The sequence below is a fragment of the Lethenteron reissneri genome, chromosome 58, assembly GCF_015708825.2.
Source record: "Lethenteron reissneri isolate LAM-NWPU_2019-01 chromosome 58, ASM1570882v1, whole genome shotgun sequence".
NCBI lineage: Eukaryota > Metazoa > Chordata > Hyperoartia > Petromyzontiformes > Petromyzontidae > Lethenteron > Lethenteron reissneri.
This window is the reverse complement of record NC_083836.1, coordinates 11,192,030-11,214,560: the sequence shown is the minus strand read 5'-3', so window position 1 is coordinate 11,214,560 and position 22,531 is coordinate 11,192,030. Positions and strand designations below refer to the sequence as shown.

Sequence of the window (22,531 nt, the reverse complement as noted above, 5' to 3'; positions counted from 1 at the left end):
TGATTATTTATCTTGTGTTGATCGCCGATTGTTTATTGTTTATTTATGTCTGTTAATTGTGATAAATTTTTTTATTGCTTGGTTGCACCGTGGGACCAAGAGAGAGGACTGTAATTTCATCTGTGTTGTATGTCATGCATGTAACACACTTGACAATAAAGTGACTTTAAGACTTTTTTTTAAGATCATTGGGGGGGGCACGTGCCACCCCCCTGTCCCCCCCCACTGGCTCCGCCAGTGATTGTAATAGATTATAGATTGGTGTACATTATTATATATTATATATTGGTATACATTATAAGAAAATGTTAATACCCAAGTACAGCACCTGTATGAATAAATGGCATACAGGTTAGGCGAGTCCCAGTGAATAGACCGCGATATCGCTGTTTTGCCGTTTGCAGGAACTGCGCTGCGCTGCGTGAACTCGGCGACCCGAGTTAGATTCCCGCTCACCGCCAACACCGGTGACAATGATTTGAATTAAATTTTGATTTAAAGCTTTCGTGACTGCAGGGATTCATCTTCTTGGCTTTTCCAGTAAGTCACGTAGAAGGGAAGTAATAAAATAATAAAAACCGAGATTCCGGCTTAGCAATCATTGGAAGGACGTAATAAACCATTTCGGATCTTAACTGATTGTGTCCACGTTTACGTTGACTTTCAGACCGCGTTCCACTCACTGACATTAACTATATATCCTGTATTTTCCGCAGGGAATGGATTCTTTGCTCCGCTGCAAGCTTCCTATCACCACTCTCCCATTGACATATTTCGTTGCTTCCTCTTAGTACCTTTCACGCGACGGTCAATGGTATAGTGTATAGCATATTGTATAATTTTCGATCTAAAGCTTTCGTGACTGCAGGAATTCATCTTCTTGGTTCTTTCGGTAAAGTCACGTAGAAGGGAAGTAATAAAATAATAAAAATAAAACATAATAAAATAATTCTCACGACGTTTCGGCCACAACGCAAGAGGACGGCTGCTTGCGTTGTGGCCGAAACGTCGTGAGAATTATTTTATTATGTTTTATTTTTATTATTTTATTACTTCCCTTCTACGTGACTTTACCGAAAGAACCAAGAAGATATTGTATAATGATAAATAGTATTAAAGTGTAATGTTTAATACAATGTATAAGGTAATATATAGTATCGTAATTGTATAGTGAATATACAGCAGTGTGGTATACAGTTGGGTGGGTAGAATAATGCATAGTGTAATATTACAATCTATAGTCTAAAAACATATTAGTTGCTGCGGCGCCATATTATTAACATTCTTTCCCTTTATTAATTCTAACCTTACTCCCTCCCTTTGATACTGCTAATCCTGCATAATGCATGGGCATAATGACTTTAAACCCCTCGCCAATCCTCCTAATCGCATATCTGCATTTCCCATAAATATGCTAAATTCCTCTTGATATGCACTCCGCAGGGAATGCATTCTTTGCCCCGCTGCAAGCTTCCTATCACCATTCTCCCATTGACATATTTCGTTGCTTCCTCTTAGTACCTTTCACGCGACGGTTTATGGTATAGTGTATAGCATATTATATAATAATAAATAGTATTAAAGTGTAATGTTTAATACAATGTATAAGGTAATATATAGTATCGTAATGTTATAGTGAATACATAGCAGTGTGCTATACAGTTGAGTGGGTAGAATAAAACATAGTGTAATATGACAAGGTATAGTCAATAAGCATATTAGTTGCTGCGGCGCCATATTATTAACATTCCTTCCCTTTATTAATTCTGACCTTGCTCCCTCCCTTTGATGCTGCTAATCCTGCATAATGCATGGGCATAATGACTTTAAACCCCTCGCCAAACCTCCTACGTATTTCACAAGTAGTGCTAATCGCATATCTGCATTTCCCATAAATATGCTAAATTTCTCTTGATATGCAAATTATTTTGTCAAGACGCTCTTCGCCCCTCCATCCCAGCATAAATAGTCGCTCCAAGCCTGGAGCGTGCCATTCAGACTCTGTCTACTTGACGGACCTGTTCTCCACCTGAGGACGGCTGCTTGCGTTGTGGCCGAAACGTCGTGAGAATTATTTTATTATGTTTTATTTTTATTATTTTATTACTTCCCTTCTACGTGACTTTACCGAAAGAACCAAGAAAATGATTTGAATTGTTGCCTGGGCCTCCGCCCCTAGGTCGACTCAGCCTCAAATGAGTACCTGGTGCGGTGTGTAAATGTGCCACTCGGGAGACAAAGGCGGCCGGGCGTGGTGCTGGCTACCCACCCTCTGGTGTTGCCGTTCCGGCCTTAATAGGTGCTGCTACTCGCTAACAGCACTTTTGCCCCAACAGTTTGTTAAAGGCTATATAATACCACACGTGTCCTGCATACAACACCAACAACATCACACAGTCTGCTGCTTCTGCTGGTTGGCGACTCGGCGCCTCCAGCAACGCCACCTCCCCGCTCCCCGCGCGCGCCAAGATCGAGATGTTAGCGCGTAGATTGTGTTGACGTTGAACCTCATTCGCACCGTGCGTAGCCAACCGTGCTAAGCGAAGGTGCGGCGGGGGGGGGGCAGGACAAGGTAATCTTCCGCTGTCTGGGAAACTCTGCAGGGGAGGGGAGGGGACGGAGAGAGAGAGGGAGAGAGCGCGCGTTCTGGAGAGGATGCAGTACATAGGAGGGGCAGGAGGGGGAAGAGAGCGAGGGTTCGGTCGAGAGAGTTAAGGGGAGAGTTTAGGAGAAGACTGGTTGTTGTTCTCGCGCTATCGCCATGGCGTTCCCATCGTGTCGCCATCTGCTGCTAGGGTTCCTCGCTCTCTCTCTTGGCCGCCATCGTCTCCATGCTCTACCAAACGCCGGGCCTGGCACGAACCATTCCGTGGCGGCTGCTGGGCGCTTGCAGCACACCCACACAGCCGCCACAACAGCCGCAGCAGCAGCAGCGGACCAACACCCTCATCCTGTCCAGCTGGCGCTCTGGCTCGTCCTTCCTGGGCCAGGTGTTCAACCAGCACCCCGAAGTCTTCTACCTGATGGAGCCCTTGAAGCACGTGTGGACCGCCGTGCCAACGAGCGGCGAGCGGGCGCTGCGGGGTGCCACGCGCGACCTCCTGCGCTCGCTGTGCGCCTGCGACGAGACTGTGCTGGAGTTTTACATCGCTCCGCCTCGCCGACTCGGCTCCCTCTTCCTCTTCCACCACAGCGCGGCTCTCTGTCGGCTCCCTGCGTGCTCCGCCGCCACCGCGGCCAACGCGAGCGGTGCCCACGGGTGCCAGCAGCGGTGCAGCGCCGCGCCCTTCGCGGGGATCGGCCGCGCGTGCGAGCGGAGCCGCCACGCCGTCGTTAAGAGCGTGCGGCTCTTCGACGCGCGCGCCCTGCGCCCCCTCGTGGCCGACCCCGGCGTGCGCCTCCGGATCATCCACCTGGTGCGGGACCCGCGCGCCGTCCTCGCGTCGCGCCGCAAGTTGTCGCGCGTCAGCCTCGAGGAGGACGACCGCGCGGTGCTTGGCCGCGCCGACGCCGGCCGCCCGTCGCGCGACGTCGACGTAATGGAGGCGATCTGCCGGAGCAACGACGACGTCGCCGCCGCCGCCGAGGGAGATCGCCGGGAGGGGCGGACACCGGGAGTCAACGGGGGGCTGAGCGATGCCTACATGGCGGTGCGCTACGAGGACCTGGTGAGCGAGCCCGCGAGGACGACGCGGGAGATGTTCCGCTTTGCCGGCATCGAGCTGCCCGACGCCGTGGCGGCCTGGGTCGAGGTCATGACGCATGGGCAGAGAGACGGCGCGGGAGAGTTCGACGTCGTGAGTTTGCAGTCGCCCGCCGTGGCGCGCAAGTGGCGCCGAAGCCTCCCTTTCGAGGAGGCGCGCGCCGTGCAGAGCGCATGCCGCGCGGCCATGCGGAGGTTTCGCTACCGCGAGTTCGCGAGCGCGGGCGAACTCCGCAACGCGAGCATCGACGCCTTCTACAGATAGACGGCGGTGGGGGAGATGGGGGTGATGGAGAGTGATGGAGGCTCATGGTGGTAGGAGTGATGGAGGGTCATGGTGATAGGAGATGGGATGATCGAGAGTGATGGGAGAGATGGAGGATGATGTCGATTTGTGGTAGTAAGATAGGGGAGATGAATGGAGAGTGATGGGGATGGATGTGATCAATCGAGGGTGTGATGAAGCGATGGAGGTGATAGAGCGTGGACGTGATGGAGAGTGGTCGATGGGGTGATGCGAATGATGGAGAGTTATGTGGCATTCATTATTGCTATCTGCTGCACTGATTAGATGCTATGCGTTCATGTCCTTAGTGTCCTGAGATCCACAGGGAGGTCACGGTCTAAGCACCCACTTCTCTCAATATATATGCGGAAGTAAGATGTGTGTGTGTGTTCGTGTGTGTTGTTTTAAGTAATTATCGTGTTGATTTGAAGCTTTCGTGACTGCAGGAATCCATACTCTTTGGTTCTTTCGGTAAAGTCACGTAGGTATAAAATAAATCACGTTTCGGGCGCAACACAAGCGTCCATCATCAGGTGGAAAAGCATGGTCTGCTGCTGAGGCAGACTGTTTTAAAAAGGTTTGAAATGGGAGTACCTCAAGGGTTATAAAGAAGTGGCCGGGGATAGTGATGTTAATGTGAAGGATTAGCATGTAACTGTAGAAAAGAAGAAGTGTAGTTCCGTGTTGTTGCTATTGTGCCGTGTTGTTGTTGTTCCGTGTTGTTGCTGTTGTTCCGTGTTGTTGTTGCTGATGTTCTGTGTTATTGTTCCGGTTGTTCCGTGTTGTTGTTGCTGATGTTATGTGTTGTTGTTCCGGTTGTTCCGTGTTGTTGCTGTTGTTCCGTGTTGTTGTTGCGGTTGTTCCGTGTTGTTGTTCCGGTTGTTCTGTTATTGCTGGCGTTCTATTGTTGCTGTTATTCGGTGTTGTTCCGTGTTGTTGCTGTGCTTCTGTGTTATTGTTCCGTGTTGTGGTTGTTCAGTGTTGTTTCTCCATGTTGTTTGTGTTGGTCCGTGTTGCTGTTCTGTGTTATTGTTGTTATGTGTTGTTGTTCCTTGATGTTGTTGCTATTGTTCCATGTTGTTGTTCCGTGTGTTATTGTTCCGTGATGTTGTTGTTGCTGTTCCGTGTTGTTGTTGTTCCGTGATGTTGTCCTTCCGTGTTGTTCCGTGCTGTTGTTGTTCCTGTTGTTCCGTGCTGTTGTCCCATGTTGTTGTTTTTCTGTGCTGCTGTTGTTTTTCCGTATTGTTGGTGTTTTCTCGTGTTATTCTGTGATGTTGCTGTTCTGTGTTGTTCCGTGTTGTTCCGTGCTGTTGTTGTTCCGTGTTTTTATTGTTGCTCCGTGTCGTTGTTGTTGTTCGCTATCCGCCACGTGCCTGCACCACGTCACAGCGGCTCGTGCACTCTTATCAATAAAAGTCTCACGAGACAATCAGAGAATATGCCTCCATATGGTACCTGTGTCTGCAGACATTTTTTATTTTACACATCCCATCAGCCACGCGACCTCCTGGGTAAGGATCCACTGAGCTACGTAAATCTTTTTCAGAAGCGACCTGCCCATCACAAATGATAGCTCGGTAAAGTGGGATTATCATCATCACGAGGGAGCTTATCGAAGCCAAATACTTTAAACCACGTGATATTGATTCTAAACGTGGAGGGGGAAATCGGAGGACCCAGAGAAAAATCCACGCGACCACAGGGAGACACCGCAAACTTCAAACATACAGCAGGCATCAGGTTGGGTTCGAAACCCACGACATGTGTACCAGGCGAGGGAGTTAACATCTCCTTGCCACCGCGACCCCTGCTGCTGCTGCTGCTGCAGTGGTGCACCAGCCAGTCCAGTTAACAACACAACACAAACTTAGCTCGTCCATCATGGTTAGGGGTTATGGTTAGTTGATAGGCTTAGAGGTTCTTGCAACTTTGCTCACCCCGTGTCCCTTGTGGATATCTTTGAAAAAGAGCTTCATAGCTCATCCGATTGCTCCAGGATTAATACGGATTCTAAAACAGGGTACGAGGTTCGGGTTCGGATTATGGTCAGGGGCATGGTTTGGATTAGGGCATGGTTAGGGTTTGAGGTTATCAGGGTAAGGGTTTGAGGTTATCAGAGTTCGAGTTTAGGGCTTCGGTTCTGTCAGGTTTGGGGTTCGTGGTGTCGCCTGCTGGTGGACAGGCATGTGTACTACAGCTACTACACAATACACGGCGACGTGGACAAGTGCACAATCTACACTACTGCATTACGGCACTTAGAAAACACAACCTCTCATCCTCCTTCACTTACCTGTCTCGCCACAAACGATACAAAGTGCTTTACACCATGTGAGCGACACAGCCTTGTCAGTAGCATTGATTTAACACAAGCCATACTCTGTAAAGATTTCCACGGTGGAGTCAGGCTCGCTCAAACTAATGGCATTGAACTGCCAGATGTTATATGTAAGGGTCCACTGTTAGACATGGATCCTAGTTGAACACAAAAACTATATAGCGCGATAAAAAAAGTCTTATCCTGCTGGTATTTGGTGCGCCGTGGTGGCGAGATGTTAACTACCTCGCATAGTACACAGGAGGCCGTGGGTTCGATCCCGACCCTGACGCCTGCTGCTGTATATTTGGAGTTTCCGTGCGTGTCTCTCTTTCCCCGTGGTAGCGGGGATTTGTCTCCGGGTCTCCTCCAGTTTTCCCCCTCCACATTTAGAATCGACGTCACGCGTTTAGAGTATTTGGCTGATATACATTTCGACATGATGACAAGCCACTTCGTTGAGCTATCATCTGTGATGGCCAGGTCGCTTCTGAACAAGAGCTGCACAGCTCAAGCGGGGCCTTACCTGGTAACATAAAACAATTTGTTTTCTTACAAATCTATTTCTACATAATATTTCGATAATGCAGTAAAACCTCGATAGTAGGTGCGTTGCTGGAGCTCCTTTGATGGAAACGTCGTATATTGAACTTATGACAACTTATAACATTACCACTGGGAGGATTCGTTCCCAGCCTTCGTAACTTACAATTTCACACTGTACACACTTCATATCTGACGATTAAAATTGTAAACAAAGACTAATTATATTGAATATGAATTAATATTTTATACTGTACACTATATATAAAAAAAGTCAAAAGTTGTGTGTGGGTTTGTGTGTGGTCGCTCTCCAACGGTGGGGTTTTCGTGAACAAAAATGTTTGCGTGCTTTCATTTATTTATGACGCGTGCACGATCATACCAACTCACGCGCCTTTGGTAGGGGGGAACGGCCCATGCCAAGTCGCACACCTTCGGTGGGAGTGAGGGGGACATTTTCTCGCGTTAAAAATGCTATTAAAAAATACACTAAACGCTCAGGTGAATTCCCCCCCCCCTACCCCGATGCGTGCAGTTATTACTACTATACAGTCGCTAGATGCTACCACTATAGGCCGTAGATATTACTGCAGAGCGGCCGGGGAGATCGTGGCTGGGGGGGGGGGGGGCTAGCAGCCCAGCCCCAGCCTGCCAAGGTGCCACCTCGGCCGGCTGGACAATCTGGGCGAGGCCGGAGGCTCTGCACGGGAGTAGGCCTCACCACGCCACTCTGTCTGTCAGGTGAGTAATTTGTGCTATACAGTCCATAAATACTGCTTTCGAGTCAGCATGTACTACTATAGTGATAGCAGGTACCACCACAGTCGATATGCACTGCTGTAATCATAGCAGGTACCACCACAGTATGCACTGCTGCAGTGAAAGCAGGTACCACCACAGTATGCACTGCTGTTACATTTTTAAGAGTAGTTTTGAAATATTTTAGGACCCGGGCAACGCCGGGTACTTGCCGCTAGTTAATAATAAAAGAACGACTTAGATAAAATAAAAATAGTGGACCGTAAAATACAGGGTGCTTCAAAATAATGTAAACACTTATATGAGCTATATAGTTTTTAATAGAAAAATAACGGATAATACACTGTAACATAACAAATGTATGTTAATAGCTTCAGAAAGTCAAAGAGTCTCCACTTGTTCGCCATCATTGTCAACGCATGCATGGAATCTTCTCCAGGTGGTCTCCAGAGCCTGTGGTATTGTTGCAAATTCTCAGAAGTGTCAACTATTTTTTTAAGCACCACACACCAGCGCTCTGTGACGTAGTGCGTAGCTGTGCGCTGATTGGTTGAGACGAATGTCAACACGCATTTTCTGATCCGTTATAATTGTACTGTTATGGAAAGCTAAGAATAGGTTTTATTCTTTCCGGCAAAAAACACCAAATAGAAACCTTTTGCAAGGAATAGTGTTACTGCATTAACCACACGCGATACTTGTGGTGACCATGGAAACAAAAATGCTCTGATAATTATATATTTGCATTGCCTTTGAAACTGATTGGCCTACACCGGAGACAGGCTTCTTTAGGGCCCAGTTTCACCAGTGTCTGGCAAAAAGGTCCCAATTGTATTGTTCTTTATATAGTGCCGTACATAGAAACATTGCATTTTATTTCAGTACATGTATTTAGTCGTAGTAGGATGGACAACAACAGGAACAACTAAGTCGTCGTCGTCGTTCGGAAAAATGGAAGGAGCCCGTCGGAGAGAAAGAGCTACACAGAGAATGACTCAATAACGACGACCACATCAGAGATTGGTGCCAGGAAGATATGGCCGCTGCTTGAGCCAGAATGGCACTACAAGACGGAGGAATGTAGAAACAACAAAATTACGTAAACGTGCAGTGGGCACCTGCCCATGGACCGTGATTTGTTCGGTTACTAAATTGCTTTACCACCAATATTACGGTAATATACGGAAGTTAGTTCTGAAAATGTCGTATAACGGTTGCTTATCGAGGTATTACCGTGCTACGTGGGCAATGGGGCACAGGCACGGCCAACAACAACAACCTCAATACATTCAACAACACTGTCGAAATATAAATATATAGGTGACGTTTCAGACTATGGCCCTTCTGTCCAAACTTGTGGTTCATTAAACAGAAACAGCAGGGAACCACATAGCAGACAGACGCCCAAAGGGGTCAGTGTTACTCACTGGGGCTTCCATAGGGGTGTAGGTGTGTAGTGGCTGCGTGTAGGTGTGTGGTGACTGTGTATGACTGTGTGTATGTGTGTGTGGTCGTGGTTACTTATGCCCCCACCGAAGACGAACATCTGTGGAGGGATGCAGGCAAAGCTGATGAGTCAGATGCCTTCTATGACCTCCTGTCACAGGTGCTGGCTAAAGTGGCCACTCGGGACAGAGTCATCTTGTTGGGTGACTTCAATGCCCGAGTTGGTCATGATGCTGGCACCTGGTCTGGAGTGATTTGAAGGCATGGGCCAGATCAGCTCAATAACAACGGTAGGAGGCTGCTAGATTTTTGTGCAGCCCATGGGCTTGTAATTACCAACACGCTCTTCCGGCATCGGTGCATCCACACAACATCATGGATGCATGCCGGGTCCAAGCAAGAACATCTGCTGGACTACATAGTGACGGACCAGCGGATGCGAGCCCATGTCCTTGACACCAGGACCTACCGTGGAGCTGATCTGCCCTCTGACCATCGACTAGTCATCTGTAAGATGCGCCTGCCATTCTTCCACTCCGGTGGTGGGTGTACACCCAGGACCCCATTCCAACCAAAAGAGGCCTGGTCTTAGTTAGCTGATGAAAGTTGCAAGCGAGAATTTCATCATCGCTTGCAGCTGGGGTTGGCATCATCCCCCACTCATAAAGCATAGCGCACTTGGTGGTCTCAACCTGGTCAAAAAAGACTCGCAGAGACTCATAGACCCACACAGAGACCTATAGACTCACATAGACACTGATGGATTCACATAAAGAGCCAATAGATTCACAGAGACTGCTGTACTCTGGAGAGCTCTTAGACCTCTTAAGCATGGGATGTGGTCCATCTTGTTTGTGTCCAAGCAGTCCCTCTAGGATTAATGGGCAGGGTAGCCGCGCTTTTAAATGACGCTTCAGACGACTGACAAGCTATGGAAATTGAAACGATAAAAATAACTCCACATAATCTTCACAGTTGAATTCGTTTGTGATAGTTAGATCTAACACACACAGCTCTTCTTGCAGGGAGACTGGATTGATATGGTAAACCAGGGGCGAGATTACAACACTAACCCTGGAGATGCCCTCACGGAGCACGACTCGTCATGGCAAAATTTCAATTCCGGTTCTCTGCAAATGTATGATGGCTTCTGAACGTTTAAAAATATTATCATTAAGCCCTTGGCTGGTGAGAATATGGATGGATGAATGGATGGCTTCGCAATTCACTGAAATCACTTAACACGTAGCATTTGTAATGGAGCGTGTTTGTGAAAGATGGATACAAAGAAACTATATAATTCATAAAGAGAAAGAGTAATAGATATATCGACAAGGTTTTATCAGAGGTTCAACTTCCATGACAGCCTAAACATCGGTCACGCTCATGAACAGCAACGTACAATACATATGCAACGTTTACAGGTGCAATGAGAGAGCGCCACCTGGGGGGTTACAGGGGACATTTGCATGGCCACCGCTGGGTAACCGGTGTCCAATCTGGAGTACGGATTCAATCCAGGCCAAAGGTAATGGGCGGAGCTACGGGGAATATTCGAGAACCATCTAGAGGATTCCACGAGGGGGCGTGGCCGTAGGCGGAGCATAGCTCCACCGGGGGGCATATAAGCAGAGGCAGGAGAGGACTCGTGGTCGGTGTGGGAAGCCTCGGGTCCGGACTGCATCGCCGCTCTACCTCTCCTCGCCAACGACCACGTGGCGAGCCTCCAGTGAAGCCGACTCTCCGGGCACGCCGCCAGCCAGCAGCGCGGAAGGAGAGAGAGACATACCACAGCAGTGGACGAGGGAGCAAGAGAACTACCCAGAGAGAGAGACAGCGCGGAGCTGTGCAGACATTCTGTTAAAAGACACCAGTCCAGAGTCGTCGTGGAAGTCGTTTATTACACAGGTACCATGCCACACAATGTTCACTCACTCTCAGAAAGAGAACAACTCAGAAAGCCCCAGGAGTGCAGAATCACAGAAGATCGGGAAGCCATCAGCAGCAGCAGACACATGATAATGAGGAGCAAGCACTACCAACAATTTCCCGAGCTCTGCAGTCCCCTTTATATTAAGATGTCCGGGCCAGCGAATAATGAGTGTTCATTATATGTTAGGGAGGAAACCAACAGTACCCGGAGAAAACGCACGCGGGAGCACGATATGGCAACAGCACTTCATCCCATCGTACAGAAACAGCAGCTGGAGTTCACGTTCCTGCTGAACCGCCTTCTCCTGGCAGAGCCAGGGGGTACGGCCCTTTCTTGACACCCACCCACGGGGAAGACAGTTCCCCCAGCATTTCCTCTGAGCGATCCACGACCCTCGCCTCCAGAGCGCTGGTTCCACGGGCAGCCACGTGCAGCCACAGCCACCACTGTCCGGATGAAGAGGGGACAGCGAGCAGACTGATCGCCATCTGTGTCCGTCTGCACGTGCGGGATAGAGCGTTGCTCCCTCACGCAAGGCGATTGTGCTTGAATGCGGCTGCTGTGTGTGTGTGGTGGAAGAGAGAGTTCCTCTCCCGGTCCTTCTCTGTGCCCAATCCCATTCCTAGTCCTTCTGTGAGCAGTCCTCCTTCTTAACCTCCTTCTGCTCCTCTCAAGTTCACCTTTTCTCTTCCATCCCCCTTCCCCTTTCCTTACCCCTCCTTCACCCTCTTTCGCAGTCGCTCATTCCTCGATACTTCGCACGCCCCTGCCACCTAAATAATTCTACACTGTCACCCTTTTTGTTGTGTTAAACCATGTCATAGAGTGCCATGAGTGAAGGCGCTGGTGGTGGTCGGTTCTACAGGCAGGGCCCCGCGCTCTATTCATAGTCTCCGTAGTGGTAGCAGCAGGAGCAGCAGAAGAGACGTCCGAAGAATGTGCCCACCGCAGCTGGCGGCTCCTCTCCTACGTCAGTCACCCGGCCCTGCCACCCACTGCCCACCTCGGCAGCGGAGGCGGCCGCTCCCTCCGCGTGGCCTGGCTCGGCTCGGCAGGAGCCGGATCCGGCCGTCTCCCGGTAGGGGTGGAGTAGCTTGGCCGGCAAGGGGGTCACGGGGACAGCTCCCGGATCCGGCGCCGGGGACATCTCCCGCCTCTCAACCGCCGGCCGCGGCGGGGCAGTGTCCCTAACCGTGGCTGTCGCTGAGCGGGGGCTGATGACGGCCGCCAGAACAGCATTTGAGGTCACCGCCGCCGCTGCTGGTGGTGATGGCGATGGTGGTGATGGTTCTACCTTGCTGGACTTCTTCCGACGGGCCTTATCCTCGCTCTTGGAGGAAGGCGGTCTTTTCCGGCAGTCGGATGAGACACCCGGTCCTGGAAGTTCGGCTTCTGTAATCGCTTTCGGGGCGAGGGCAGCGGGAGAGTTGGCAGCTGCTGCTGCTGTCTCCTCCGAAGTCATCCAGGGGTGCAGGAGAGCATCGTGTGGAGTAATTCTCTCGTCCGGGCTCCAACTAAACAAACGAGATGAACGAAGTGCAGTGACACCGACAAGACATTTCTGTGGGATGCTAATTTGCTGGTATCAAGATGATGAAAACATAATAAAAAGGCAATACAGGTGTTGAGATGTTTAAACACCAAATAAATAAGGCATCAAGTCTTGATACTTATAGATATAAGCTATTAATGCTTTGATATTGGCATTACCTTTGTCTTTTGTCATTGTTCTCTGGTCTAACACTGGTGAGACAAGGCCATACATACAGTGAGGGAAAAAAGTATTTGATCCCCTGCTGATTTTGTAAGTTTGCCCACTGACAAAGAAATGATCAGTCTATCATTTTAATGTTAGGTTTATTTGAACAGTGAGAGACAGAATAACAACAAAATCCAGAAAAATGAATGTCAAAAATCCTATAAATTGATTTGCATTTTAATGAGGGAAATGAGTATTTGACCCCCTCTCAATCAGAAAGATGTATGGCTCCCAGGTGTCTTTTATACAGGTAACGAGCTGATATTAGGAGCACACTCTTAAAGGGAGTGCTCCTAATCTCAGCTTGTTACCTGTATAAAAGACACCTGTTCACAGAAGCAATCAATCAATCAAATTCCAAACTCTCCACCATGGCCAAGACCAAAGAGCTCTCCAAGGATGTCAAGGACAAGATTGTAGATATACACAAGGCTGAAATGGGCTACAAGACCATCGTCAAGCAGCTTGGTGAGAAGGTGACAACAGTTGGTGCGATTATTTGCAAATGGAAGAAACACAAAAGAACTGTCAATCTCTCTCGGCCTGGGGCTCCATGCAAGATCTCACCTCGTGGAGTTGCAATGATCATGAAAACGGTGAGGAATCAGCCCAGAACTACACGGGAGAATCTTGTCAATGATCTCAAGGCAGCTGGGACCACAGTCACCAAGAAAAAAGTTGGTAACACACTACGCCGTGAAGGACTGAAATCCTGCAGCGCCCGCAAGGTCCCCCTGCTCAAGAAAGCACATATACATGCGCGTCTGAAGTTTACCAATGAACATCTGAATGATTCAGAGGACAACTGGGTGAAAGTGTTGTGGTCAGATGAGACCAAAATGGAGCTCTTTAGCATCAACTCAACTCGCCGTGTTTGGAGGAGGAGGAATGCTGCCTATGACTCCAAGAACACCATCCCCACTGTCAAACATGGAGGTGGAAACATTATGCTTTGGGGGTATTTTCTGCTAAGGGGACAGGACAACTTCACCGCATCAAATGGACGATGGACGGGGCCATGTACCGTCAAATATTGGGTGAGAACCTACTTCCCTCAGCCAGGGCATTGAAAATGGGTCGTGGATGGGTATTCCAGCATGACAATGACCCAAAACACACGGCCAAGGCAACAAAGGAGTGGCTCAAGAAGAAGCACATTAAGGTCCTGGAGTGGCCTAGCCAGTCTCCAGACCTTAATACCATAGAAAATCTGTGGAGGGAGCTGAAGGTTCGAGTTGCCAAACGTCCACCTCGAAACCTTAATGACTTGGAGAAGATCTGCAAAGAGGAGTGGGACAAAATCCCTCCAGAGATGTGTGCAAACCTGGTGGCCAACTACAAGAAACGCCTGACCTCTGGTGATTGCCAACAAGGGTTTTGCCACCAGGTACTAAGTCATGTTTTGCAGAGGGGTCAAATACATATTTCCCTCATTAAAATGCAAATCAATTTATAACATTTTTGACATGCGTTATTCTGGATTTCGTTGTTATTCTGTCTCTCACTGTTCAAATAAACCTACCATTAAAATTATAGACTGATCATTTCTTTGTCAGTGTGCAAACGTACAAAATCAGCAGGGAATAAAATACGTTTTCCCCCACTGTACGAGGCTGTAGCTCTGGTGTATACATTGTTACCAGAGTGTGTTTTACCACAAGCATTATGATGCATTGTTATTTCAGACATGATGATGCCTCATAGTGATAATTATCGGTGTCTTTTAGCGTCTGTGCATCTTAACACCTCATGAATTCTTTCCGGAAAGGATAAAGCCTTTTCTGGTTTCATCACCAAGCAGAATGTTTGTCAACCAAGACAGATGGACACACAGGTACGTCTGCTGTTGCTGCCCAAAAGTCAAAACACATAGGGATGTTATACAGGGTGGCCCAAAATTCAGGACAGGTAGGGTTGTTTTCAGGGTGGCCCAAAAGTAAGGACCCATAGCGTTATTGTACAGGGTGGCCCAAGAGTCAGAACACAGGGTTGTTATACAGGGTGGCCCAAGAGTCAGAACACAGGGTTGTTATATCGGGTGGCCAAAAAATAGGGACAAGGTTATTTTACATGGTGGCCCAAAAGTCAGAGCACATAGGGATGTTATACAGGGTAGCCCAAAAGTTAGAATACATGGGGTTATTATACAGGGTGCACCAAAAGTCAGCAGAAATCGTGTTGTTATGCAGGGTGGCCCAAAAGTCAGGACACACAGGGTTGTTATACAGGGTGGTGCAAAGTCAGAATACATGGGGTTATTATTCAGGGTGTACCAAAAGTCAGGACACATAGTGTTGTTATACAGGGTGGCCCATAAGTCACGAGCCATATGGATAATATACAGGGTGGTGCAAAAATCAGGACCCATAGCGTTATTGCACAGGGTGGCCCAAAATTCAGAACACAGGGTTGTTATACTGGGTGGCCCAAAGGTCAGGACACTTAGGGTTATTCAGGGTGGCCCAAAAGTCAGAATCCATAGGGTTATTATATAGGGTGGCCCAAAATTCAGGACCCAAAAGGTTTATTATATAGGGTGGCCGGAAATCAAGACACGTAGGGTTGTCATACAGGGAGGTATAAAAGTCAGAACGCAAAGAATTTGTTATACAGGGTGGCCCAAACGTCAGGACACACAGGGTTATTATACAGGGTTGCCCTAATGCCATAGGGTAATTATGTTTAACAATGTAGGGTGAGAACTAAAGATAACAGGATTGGAGATGAATTTGCAAGAGTGACCAGGGGGCAGGAGTCTGCTGCCAGTTGGGAGCGATGATTGCCATGTGAGTCGATGAGTCTCTATGTAGCTCCATGTGAGTCTAGGTATCTGTATGTGAGTCTATAAGAGTCTATGTGAGTCTATCTTTACATGAATCTCGGTGTCTCTACGTGAGTCTATATATCTCTATGCATGTGTAGTTGGGGTGCAGGGAGCTCTCGGTAGAGGTAGTACCTTTGTTTTCTGGTAGCTGCACTCAATTTTTGAGTGGACGGAAACACTGGTCCTCATCCATCTCCTAAATCTCTCATGTCTGGCTCCTAGTGCCACACCCCGGTAAACCGCTTCAGCTGGCAGGCTAAACGACGTGAGGGGGTGATGTCAACACTGCATCGCTGGGCGAATGAACTCCCACGACGGAATCACCGGCCAGGGCGGAAGGGTCTCGTTAGGACCCAATGGCCAAGTGTTCGGGACCAAGGCGCACCACTTCGTTACTGTGGACTGCGGCTGTGGCCTACCAGCTATGGTTTGAAATAGCAGGGAAGGTGGATCTCTTCAGCCTTGGAAAGCCGTCTACCTAGGAGAAGGAAACTCTGATGTAAAACCTACGGCCTGAGGACCTCGCTGTCACCGTCCCAGCTTGCTAGGCCATGGCAGACGAACCCCGGGTTTAAAGGGTGGGGTCAGTTCTGCGCACACTGCACTCCACTTGAAAGCTCCTTTGCGCAGGCAAGAAGGAAATCTTCGCGTCTACTCCCCCCCCCCCCCCGGTCTCACTAAGTCCTGTAGTGATGGGAAAGGGGCGAACTCGGCAGGTGTAAGATGACACTGGCAGCCGCAGTCTCAATCCTGCATGCAGGCGGCTCAGGCGCTAGTGGTCGTCTGATGATGACCTGGAGACGACATCATCACCCGGCAGCACCCTGAGCGACCAAGCAGCCTTTTCTAGGGACAGCACTGCTTGCTTCACATGGAGAGGGGCCTAGAAAAGGTGGCCTAAACAAAGCTCGTCTCCTCCTCTCTTAGTTGGCTTACTGCGGTCAACGGGCATCTTCATACGCGGTCGAACTATATCAAAGAATCAACGGCGCATCCCACTCACCTTAAAAGGTGGGAAAGGACTCAAACTCGCATGCTGGAACATCAGAACCATGCTAGACTCAGCTGACAGCACTCGACCTGAGCGACAATCTGCTTTAATTGCACACGAACTCACTCGGCTGGATGTTGACATCGCCGCCCTCAGCGAAATCTGCTTTTCAGAGGAAGGCAGTCTGAGGGAGCATGGCGCAGGTTACACTCTCTACTGGTCACGCAAACCAGCGACAGAGAGACGCCGTTCAGGTGTCGGCTTCATGATCAGGGACTCTATCGCTACGAAGCTTGCAAGCCTGCCAACTGGCCACTCTGACCGCATCATCTCAATGCGTCTACCACTTCGTGACCTGCAACACTGCTCAGTGTGTACGCTCCAACTCTCCAGGCAGATCCCGCTGACAAACACAAGTTTTACTCAGACCTACGCAGCCTTCTGCAGGATATCCCAGCTGATGACAAGATTGTCATCCTTGGCGACTTCAACGCCAGAGTGGGCAGAGACTCGGAAACCTGGAAAGGCGTACTTGGAAGGCACGGCGTGGGCAGCTGCAACGACAATGGACGCTTGTTACTTGAACTCTGCGCGGAACAGCAGCTTTCCATTACCAACACCATCTTCCAGCAGAAAGACAGTCTAAAGACAACCTGGATGCACCCTCGGTCAAAACATTGGCATCTCATAGACACCATCCTAGTGCGCCAGCGTGACGTAAAAGATGTCTTTCACACCAGGGTAATGCCCAGCGCTGAGTGTCACATAGACCACCTTCTTGTCCGCTGCAAACTCAGCTTCCACTTTAAGCCCAGACCAGGAAGAAGCTCAAAGTCTGCAGCCTTCAGTCTGCCGTGGTCAAAGCAGCTTTTCCAGAAAAGCCTACGGTCTAGGCTAGAGGAACCGAGCTGCCTAGCAGACTCGCCTCCGGTTCCTGAAGTGCTGTGGGACCAGCATCAAAACTGTTGTTCTGCAAACATCTGAAGATACCCTCGGATTCTCCACGAAGAAAAACAGAGATTGGTTCGATGAGAACAAATTAGAAGTCCAGGAGCTGCTGTCAAAGAAGAGATCAGCACACCAGGCCCACCTGGCCCAACCATCCTGCCCGCACAAAAAAGCAGCCTTCCGCCTGGAATGCAGCACCCTCCAGCGCAAGCTTCGAGAAATTTAAAACGAGTGGTGGACCAACCTCGCAGTAAAAACTCAGGTTTGCGCTGATACCGGCGACTACAGGGGATTCTACGAAGCTCTAAAAGCGGTATATGGCCCCTCGTACCAAAATCCTGAACCCCCTGCGGAGTGCAGACGGGAAAGAACTGCTCACCAAAAAGGACTCAATCCTGAACCGCTGGTCTGAGCACTTCTACATGCTCTTCAATGCTAGCCGCTCAGTCCAAGAACCAGCGATTGACCGCATCCCACAACAACCAGTGAAAACCGAACTGGATGTGGGACCAACATTACAAGAGACTGAGGAAGCCATTAAACAGCTGAAGAGTGGTAAAGCTGCAGGAGTTGATGGCATCCCTCCTGAAGTATGGAAGAACGGATGCCCAGCACTGCACACCAAACTCCATGAATTATTTGTCTGCTGCTGGGAGCAGGGTAAACTCCCTCAAGACCTCAAAGATGCAATCATCACCCTGTAAAGAACAAAAGGGGAGAAATCAGACTGTTCCAATTATCGTTGCATAACACTTCTGTCCGTCGCTGGCAAAATCCTCACTACTGAATAGACTGGTACCCGCAATAGCTGAATATCACCTCCCAGAGACCCAGTGTGGCTTCAGAGCCAACCGGGGAACCACAGACATGGTGTTTGTCCTGAGACAGATTCAGGAGAAGTGCCGGGAGCAAACCAAAGCGCTGTACGTCACCTTTGTGAACCTGACAAAAGCGTTTGACACCGTGAGCAGGCAGGGACTTTGGAAAATCCTGGAAAAGCTAGGCTGCCCACCGAAGTTCCTCACCATGATCGTCCAACATGATGCCTTGAATAAAGGTGTCAGTTTTGTACCAGTTTAAAAGGGTAAAAACCTACTGCCAGGGCTGTGTTCTTGCTCCCACGCTGTTCACCATTTTGTTCAGCATGATGCTCCAGCAGGCCACAGAGGACCTCGACGACGCTGATGGCGTATACATCCGTTTTCGTCCCGACGGGAGTGTCTTCAACCTCAGGCGTTTGCAGGCCCACACAAAGAACATGGAGCAACTGATCAGGGAGCTGCTGTTTGCTGATGATGCCGCCCTCCTTGCTCACACAGAGGCAGCTATGCAGCGAATGACGTCCTGTTTCGCGAATACTGCTCAGATCTTCGGTCTTGAAGTCAACCTGAGGAAGACTGAAGTTCTTCATCAGCCTGCACCCCATGAGGAGCACCATCCACCAAGCATCTTCATTGAACAAACAGAACTGAAAGCTGTCCACCAGTTCAGTTACTTGGGGTGCGTGATCTCCTTTAACGCCAAGATCGACAGCGAAGTCGACAACAGGCTGGCCAAGGCAAACAGTGCATTCGGCAGACTATACAATCGTGTTTGGAACACACGGCAACCTTAAAAGAGACACGAAGGTCAACGTCTACAAAGCTGTTGTGCTGACCACTCTCCTGTTTGGCACTGAGTCCTGAGTCACGTACCGTCATCACCTGAGTCTCCTCGAGCGTTTCCATTAGCGCTGCCTCTGCACAATCTTCAATATTCACTGGAGTGACTTCGTCGCCAACACTGAAGTCCTCGAGTCAGCGGAGGTCATCAGCATCGAGGCCATGGTCCTCAAGATACAGCTTCGTTGGGCAGGTCACATCGCCAAGATGGAGAACCACCGCTTACCTAAGATTGTGCTGTATGGGGAACTGTCCTCTGGCCATCGCGACATAGGGGCACCACGAAAGCGATACAAAGACTCCCTGAAGAAGTCCCTCACTGCTTGCTGCATCGATCACCGTCAGTGGGCAACACAAGCAGCTGATTGCAACTCCTGGCGGCACACAGTCCACCAGGCCACCTCCCTCTTCGAAGATACCCGCAGGGCCCGTATGGAGGACAAAAGGAGGAGGAAGAACTATGATCCCTCAGTACCCATCCCAGATCAGACCTATACTTGCAGCCGTTGTGGCAGGACCTGCTTGTCCGGCATAGGCCTCGTCAGCCACCAGCGTGCCTGCAGAAGACATGGATGTCCTTCCTAGATCTTCGTTCGCGAAGCCAAGCCATGATGATGGTGATGTATGTGTAGTGACATAGCGCTGACTGTTGGACAGCAGCAGCAACTGCAGGTGGGCACTTAGCGCACACGCCGCTGAGCATATACGCGGGTGTGCCGGCAGGGAGGAGGAACTGGGGCAAGGGTCATGATAGACCCCGTGTGGAAGTCCCTGGATACCTCTAGAGGGTTCAAAAAGGGAGGCGCGGCTATGGCGGAGCCAAGCCGTGCCGAGGAGAATAAAAGCTGCGGAGAGCGAGAGCTCTGGGCTGCCGGTTCTGGGATTGGACTCGTCTCGCCGTTGCTGTCGTCGTCGTCGCCCACGTCGCTGCCACCTTCACCTGATCATTGCGTGGCCGGACAGTAGTTGGCTGTCCCGGTCGACGCCGTCAGTGCAATGCGGACAGGGTCGTGTTTGGGATGGGGTGCGCGGTAGCGAGGTCGTGTGTGAGAGAGAGGGGGCCCGAGGTGGTAGCTTGAGCTCAGCAACAACGAATAAACAGGGCAGAGCGGTGCCTCCTGCGATCACCTCGTCTTCGGCTGACGGTGTGTGCGACGCACGTGCAAACGACACTACATATGTCTATGTGGGTAAATGTGTCTCTGTGTGAGTGTATGGGCATTAGTCTGCTGCCAGTGGTAATAACCCCAACTGCTCTCCCCAATTGTAGTACCGCCCTCTGGCAGTACCTGTGGCGAAATATTAACTCTCTCGCCTAGTATTCAGGAGGTTGTTGGTTCGATCCTGAACCGGACGGTTGTATATTTGGAGTTTGAATGTTTTCCACCATGGTTGCGTAGATTTTTATCCGGGTCCTCTGGTTTCTCCCTAAAACATTTAGAATCAACATGTGTTTAGAGTATTTGGCTGCTATAAATGTCCACACAAGCCACTTTGTTGAGTATTCATTTGTGATAGCCAGGTCACTTCTCAAAAAGAGCTATATAGCTCAGTTGGTCTTACCTGGTAAATAAAATAGTTTAATAGTTTCGTTTTTAATAGTTTCATTGTATCAGCAGTACCACCTTCTGCCCACCCCCCCCCCCCCCCCCCGCCATTTGTATTAATAATGAAGGGGACTCTGTTGGAGTTGCTGAAGGGAAGTTCAGTGAGTAGGAGACTCACCACAGGAAGCGCTTGACAAACTCCTGGAATGCAGTCTCCTTGTCCTGCAGAAATGTTCCGAGCGAGCAGAGGCCAGGCATCTGCTCAGCGCAGGTCTTCTTCAGCATCCCAGATTCGGCTATGGTGGAGGGATGGAGATGGAGGGGAAGGGGAGGGGAGCTTCCATAGACATTCGTAGCTGACGAATGCAGATTTAAGCAATGAGTTCCGATCCAAAACAGAGTATTAAACAAGATGCTTTAACAACCTCTACGCAAGATAGAGCAGAGGATGTTTTTCACAGGAGAGCCTGAATTGGGCTGTGTAAACTATTCTTCTTCATTGTATATATGTAAAAAGTTGTTTGTCTCTTAACTGTGATTCTTAAATACGTTAATGCTAGGTTAGAAATACTTAGTTTGTGCTGCTCTCCAGTTGCCTGATTTAACATAGTTAATACGCAACAATTCTTGTTGTTAGCCAGTGAGGAGGAGAGCAGTGATTGCTCAGATGAATCGTGCAGCTGAAGAAACTCTGACACTCTGGCTTTCCACAAGACTCACGAGCAACCCGATGACACTTCTGCTCTCCCCACTCGCACCACCTCATCTCACCAACTCCACAGAGCTTCTCGAAATTATTCAATCATCTTCATTATAACTGGCTTCCATTCCTACCCCAACCCCTATCACTACCCCAACCCCTATCACTACCTCAACCGCTATCACCACCCCTATCACTACTACTAGCCCTATCACTACCTCAATCCCTACCGCTACCCCAACCCCTATCACTACCCCTAGTGTTGCCGCTTGTTCGAAGTGGAGAGACCAAATACTACGAAAGCACTTGCAAATGGCAACATCACCCCTCGCACTTTCCTGTTTTTTCGCCAACCAGCCCAGGCCTGCCGGCATACTGGAGCTGGCTTCTCATTATTGCTGGGGACGTCGAATTGAATCCAGGCCCGTTTTTCCCTTGTGGTGGCTGCGGCAAGAACGTCAATGCAAATTCTATCCCATGCAACGGTTGTAAAGCTTGGTATCACAAACGCTGCACTACTTTAGCCTGCATCCCCAGTTCAAATTCTGGCTGGTTCTGCAAATATTGTACATCATCCACTTGAACAACTCCACTTTGCACAACCACACTAGCACCACCACCTCATCCATTGCAACCACCGTTTCAACCACAACAAAACGTCCACAACAAAAACGACCTAAAAATCCTTCAACTAAACATCAACGGCATCAACAACAAATCTCTTGAACTCAGCACCTTCCAACAACAAAACTCCATTAATATAGCCGCCATCCAAGAAACAAAATTTAAATCCATTTCTCACCCGCCCAACTTTCAAAATTTCACTTTCCTCCATCGAGACCGACCAACAGATGGTGGCGGTCTAGCTTTCCTCATCCATAACAGCATTCAATGTGAATAAATTAAAATCCCAATGCCTCCTTCTGATATCACCACAGAAGTCTTAAGCATCTGTATCAAATCCCATCTAGGCCCACTCACTATAATCAACGTCTACATCCCACCGACCAGTTCTTACCCTCACAACTATCAGTTCAATATATATCGACTTTTACCAAACAACGACTCAATTGTTATTGGAGATTTCAACGCCCACAACAAACTTTGGCACTCT

General features: G+C 49.3%; 2 protein-coding genes across 7 annotated transcripts in view; one reads left to right on the top strand and one right to left on the bottom strand.

The window, feature by feature from the left end:
• Positions 1 to 2,716: 2,716 nt before the first annotated feature.
• Positions 2,717 to 5,291, top strand: LOC133357573 (carbohydrate sulfotransferase 5-like). The gene has a single exon (XM_061575560.1). It carries the CDS (start codon positions 2,832 to 2,834, stop codon positions 3,966 to 3,968), a length of 1,137 nt encoding a protein of 378 aa, XP_061431544.1. The 5' UTR covers positions 2,717 to 2,831; the 3' UTR covers positions 3,969 to 5,291.
• A 5,650-nt stretch (positions 5,292 to 10,941) lies between these two features.
• The window catches only part of LOC133357588 (dual specificity tyrosine-phosphorylation-regulated kinase 3-like), a 520,504-nt gene continuing 508,914 nt past the window's right edge, over positions 10,942 to 22,531 (bottom strand). For 5 of the 6 annotated variants that reach the window (XM_061575585.1, XM_061575587.1, XM_061575588.1 and 2 more), the window contains exons 8-9: positions 20,896 to 21,013; positions 11,296 to 12,501 (exon numbers count right to left, since the gene is read on the bottom strand). In XM_061575585.1, the coding sequence (XP_061431569.1) occupies positions 11,868 to 12,501; positions 20,896 to 21,013 (752 nt within the window). In that variant the 3' untranslated portion in view covers positions 11,296 to 11,867. Of the gene's footprint in view, positions 12,502 to 20,895; positions 21,014 to 22,531 lie in introns of all 6 variants that reach the window. The other variant, XM_061575591.1, reaches the window with a different exon arrangement.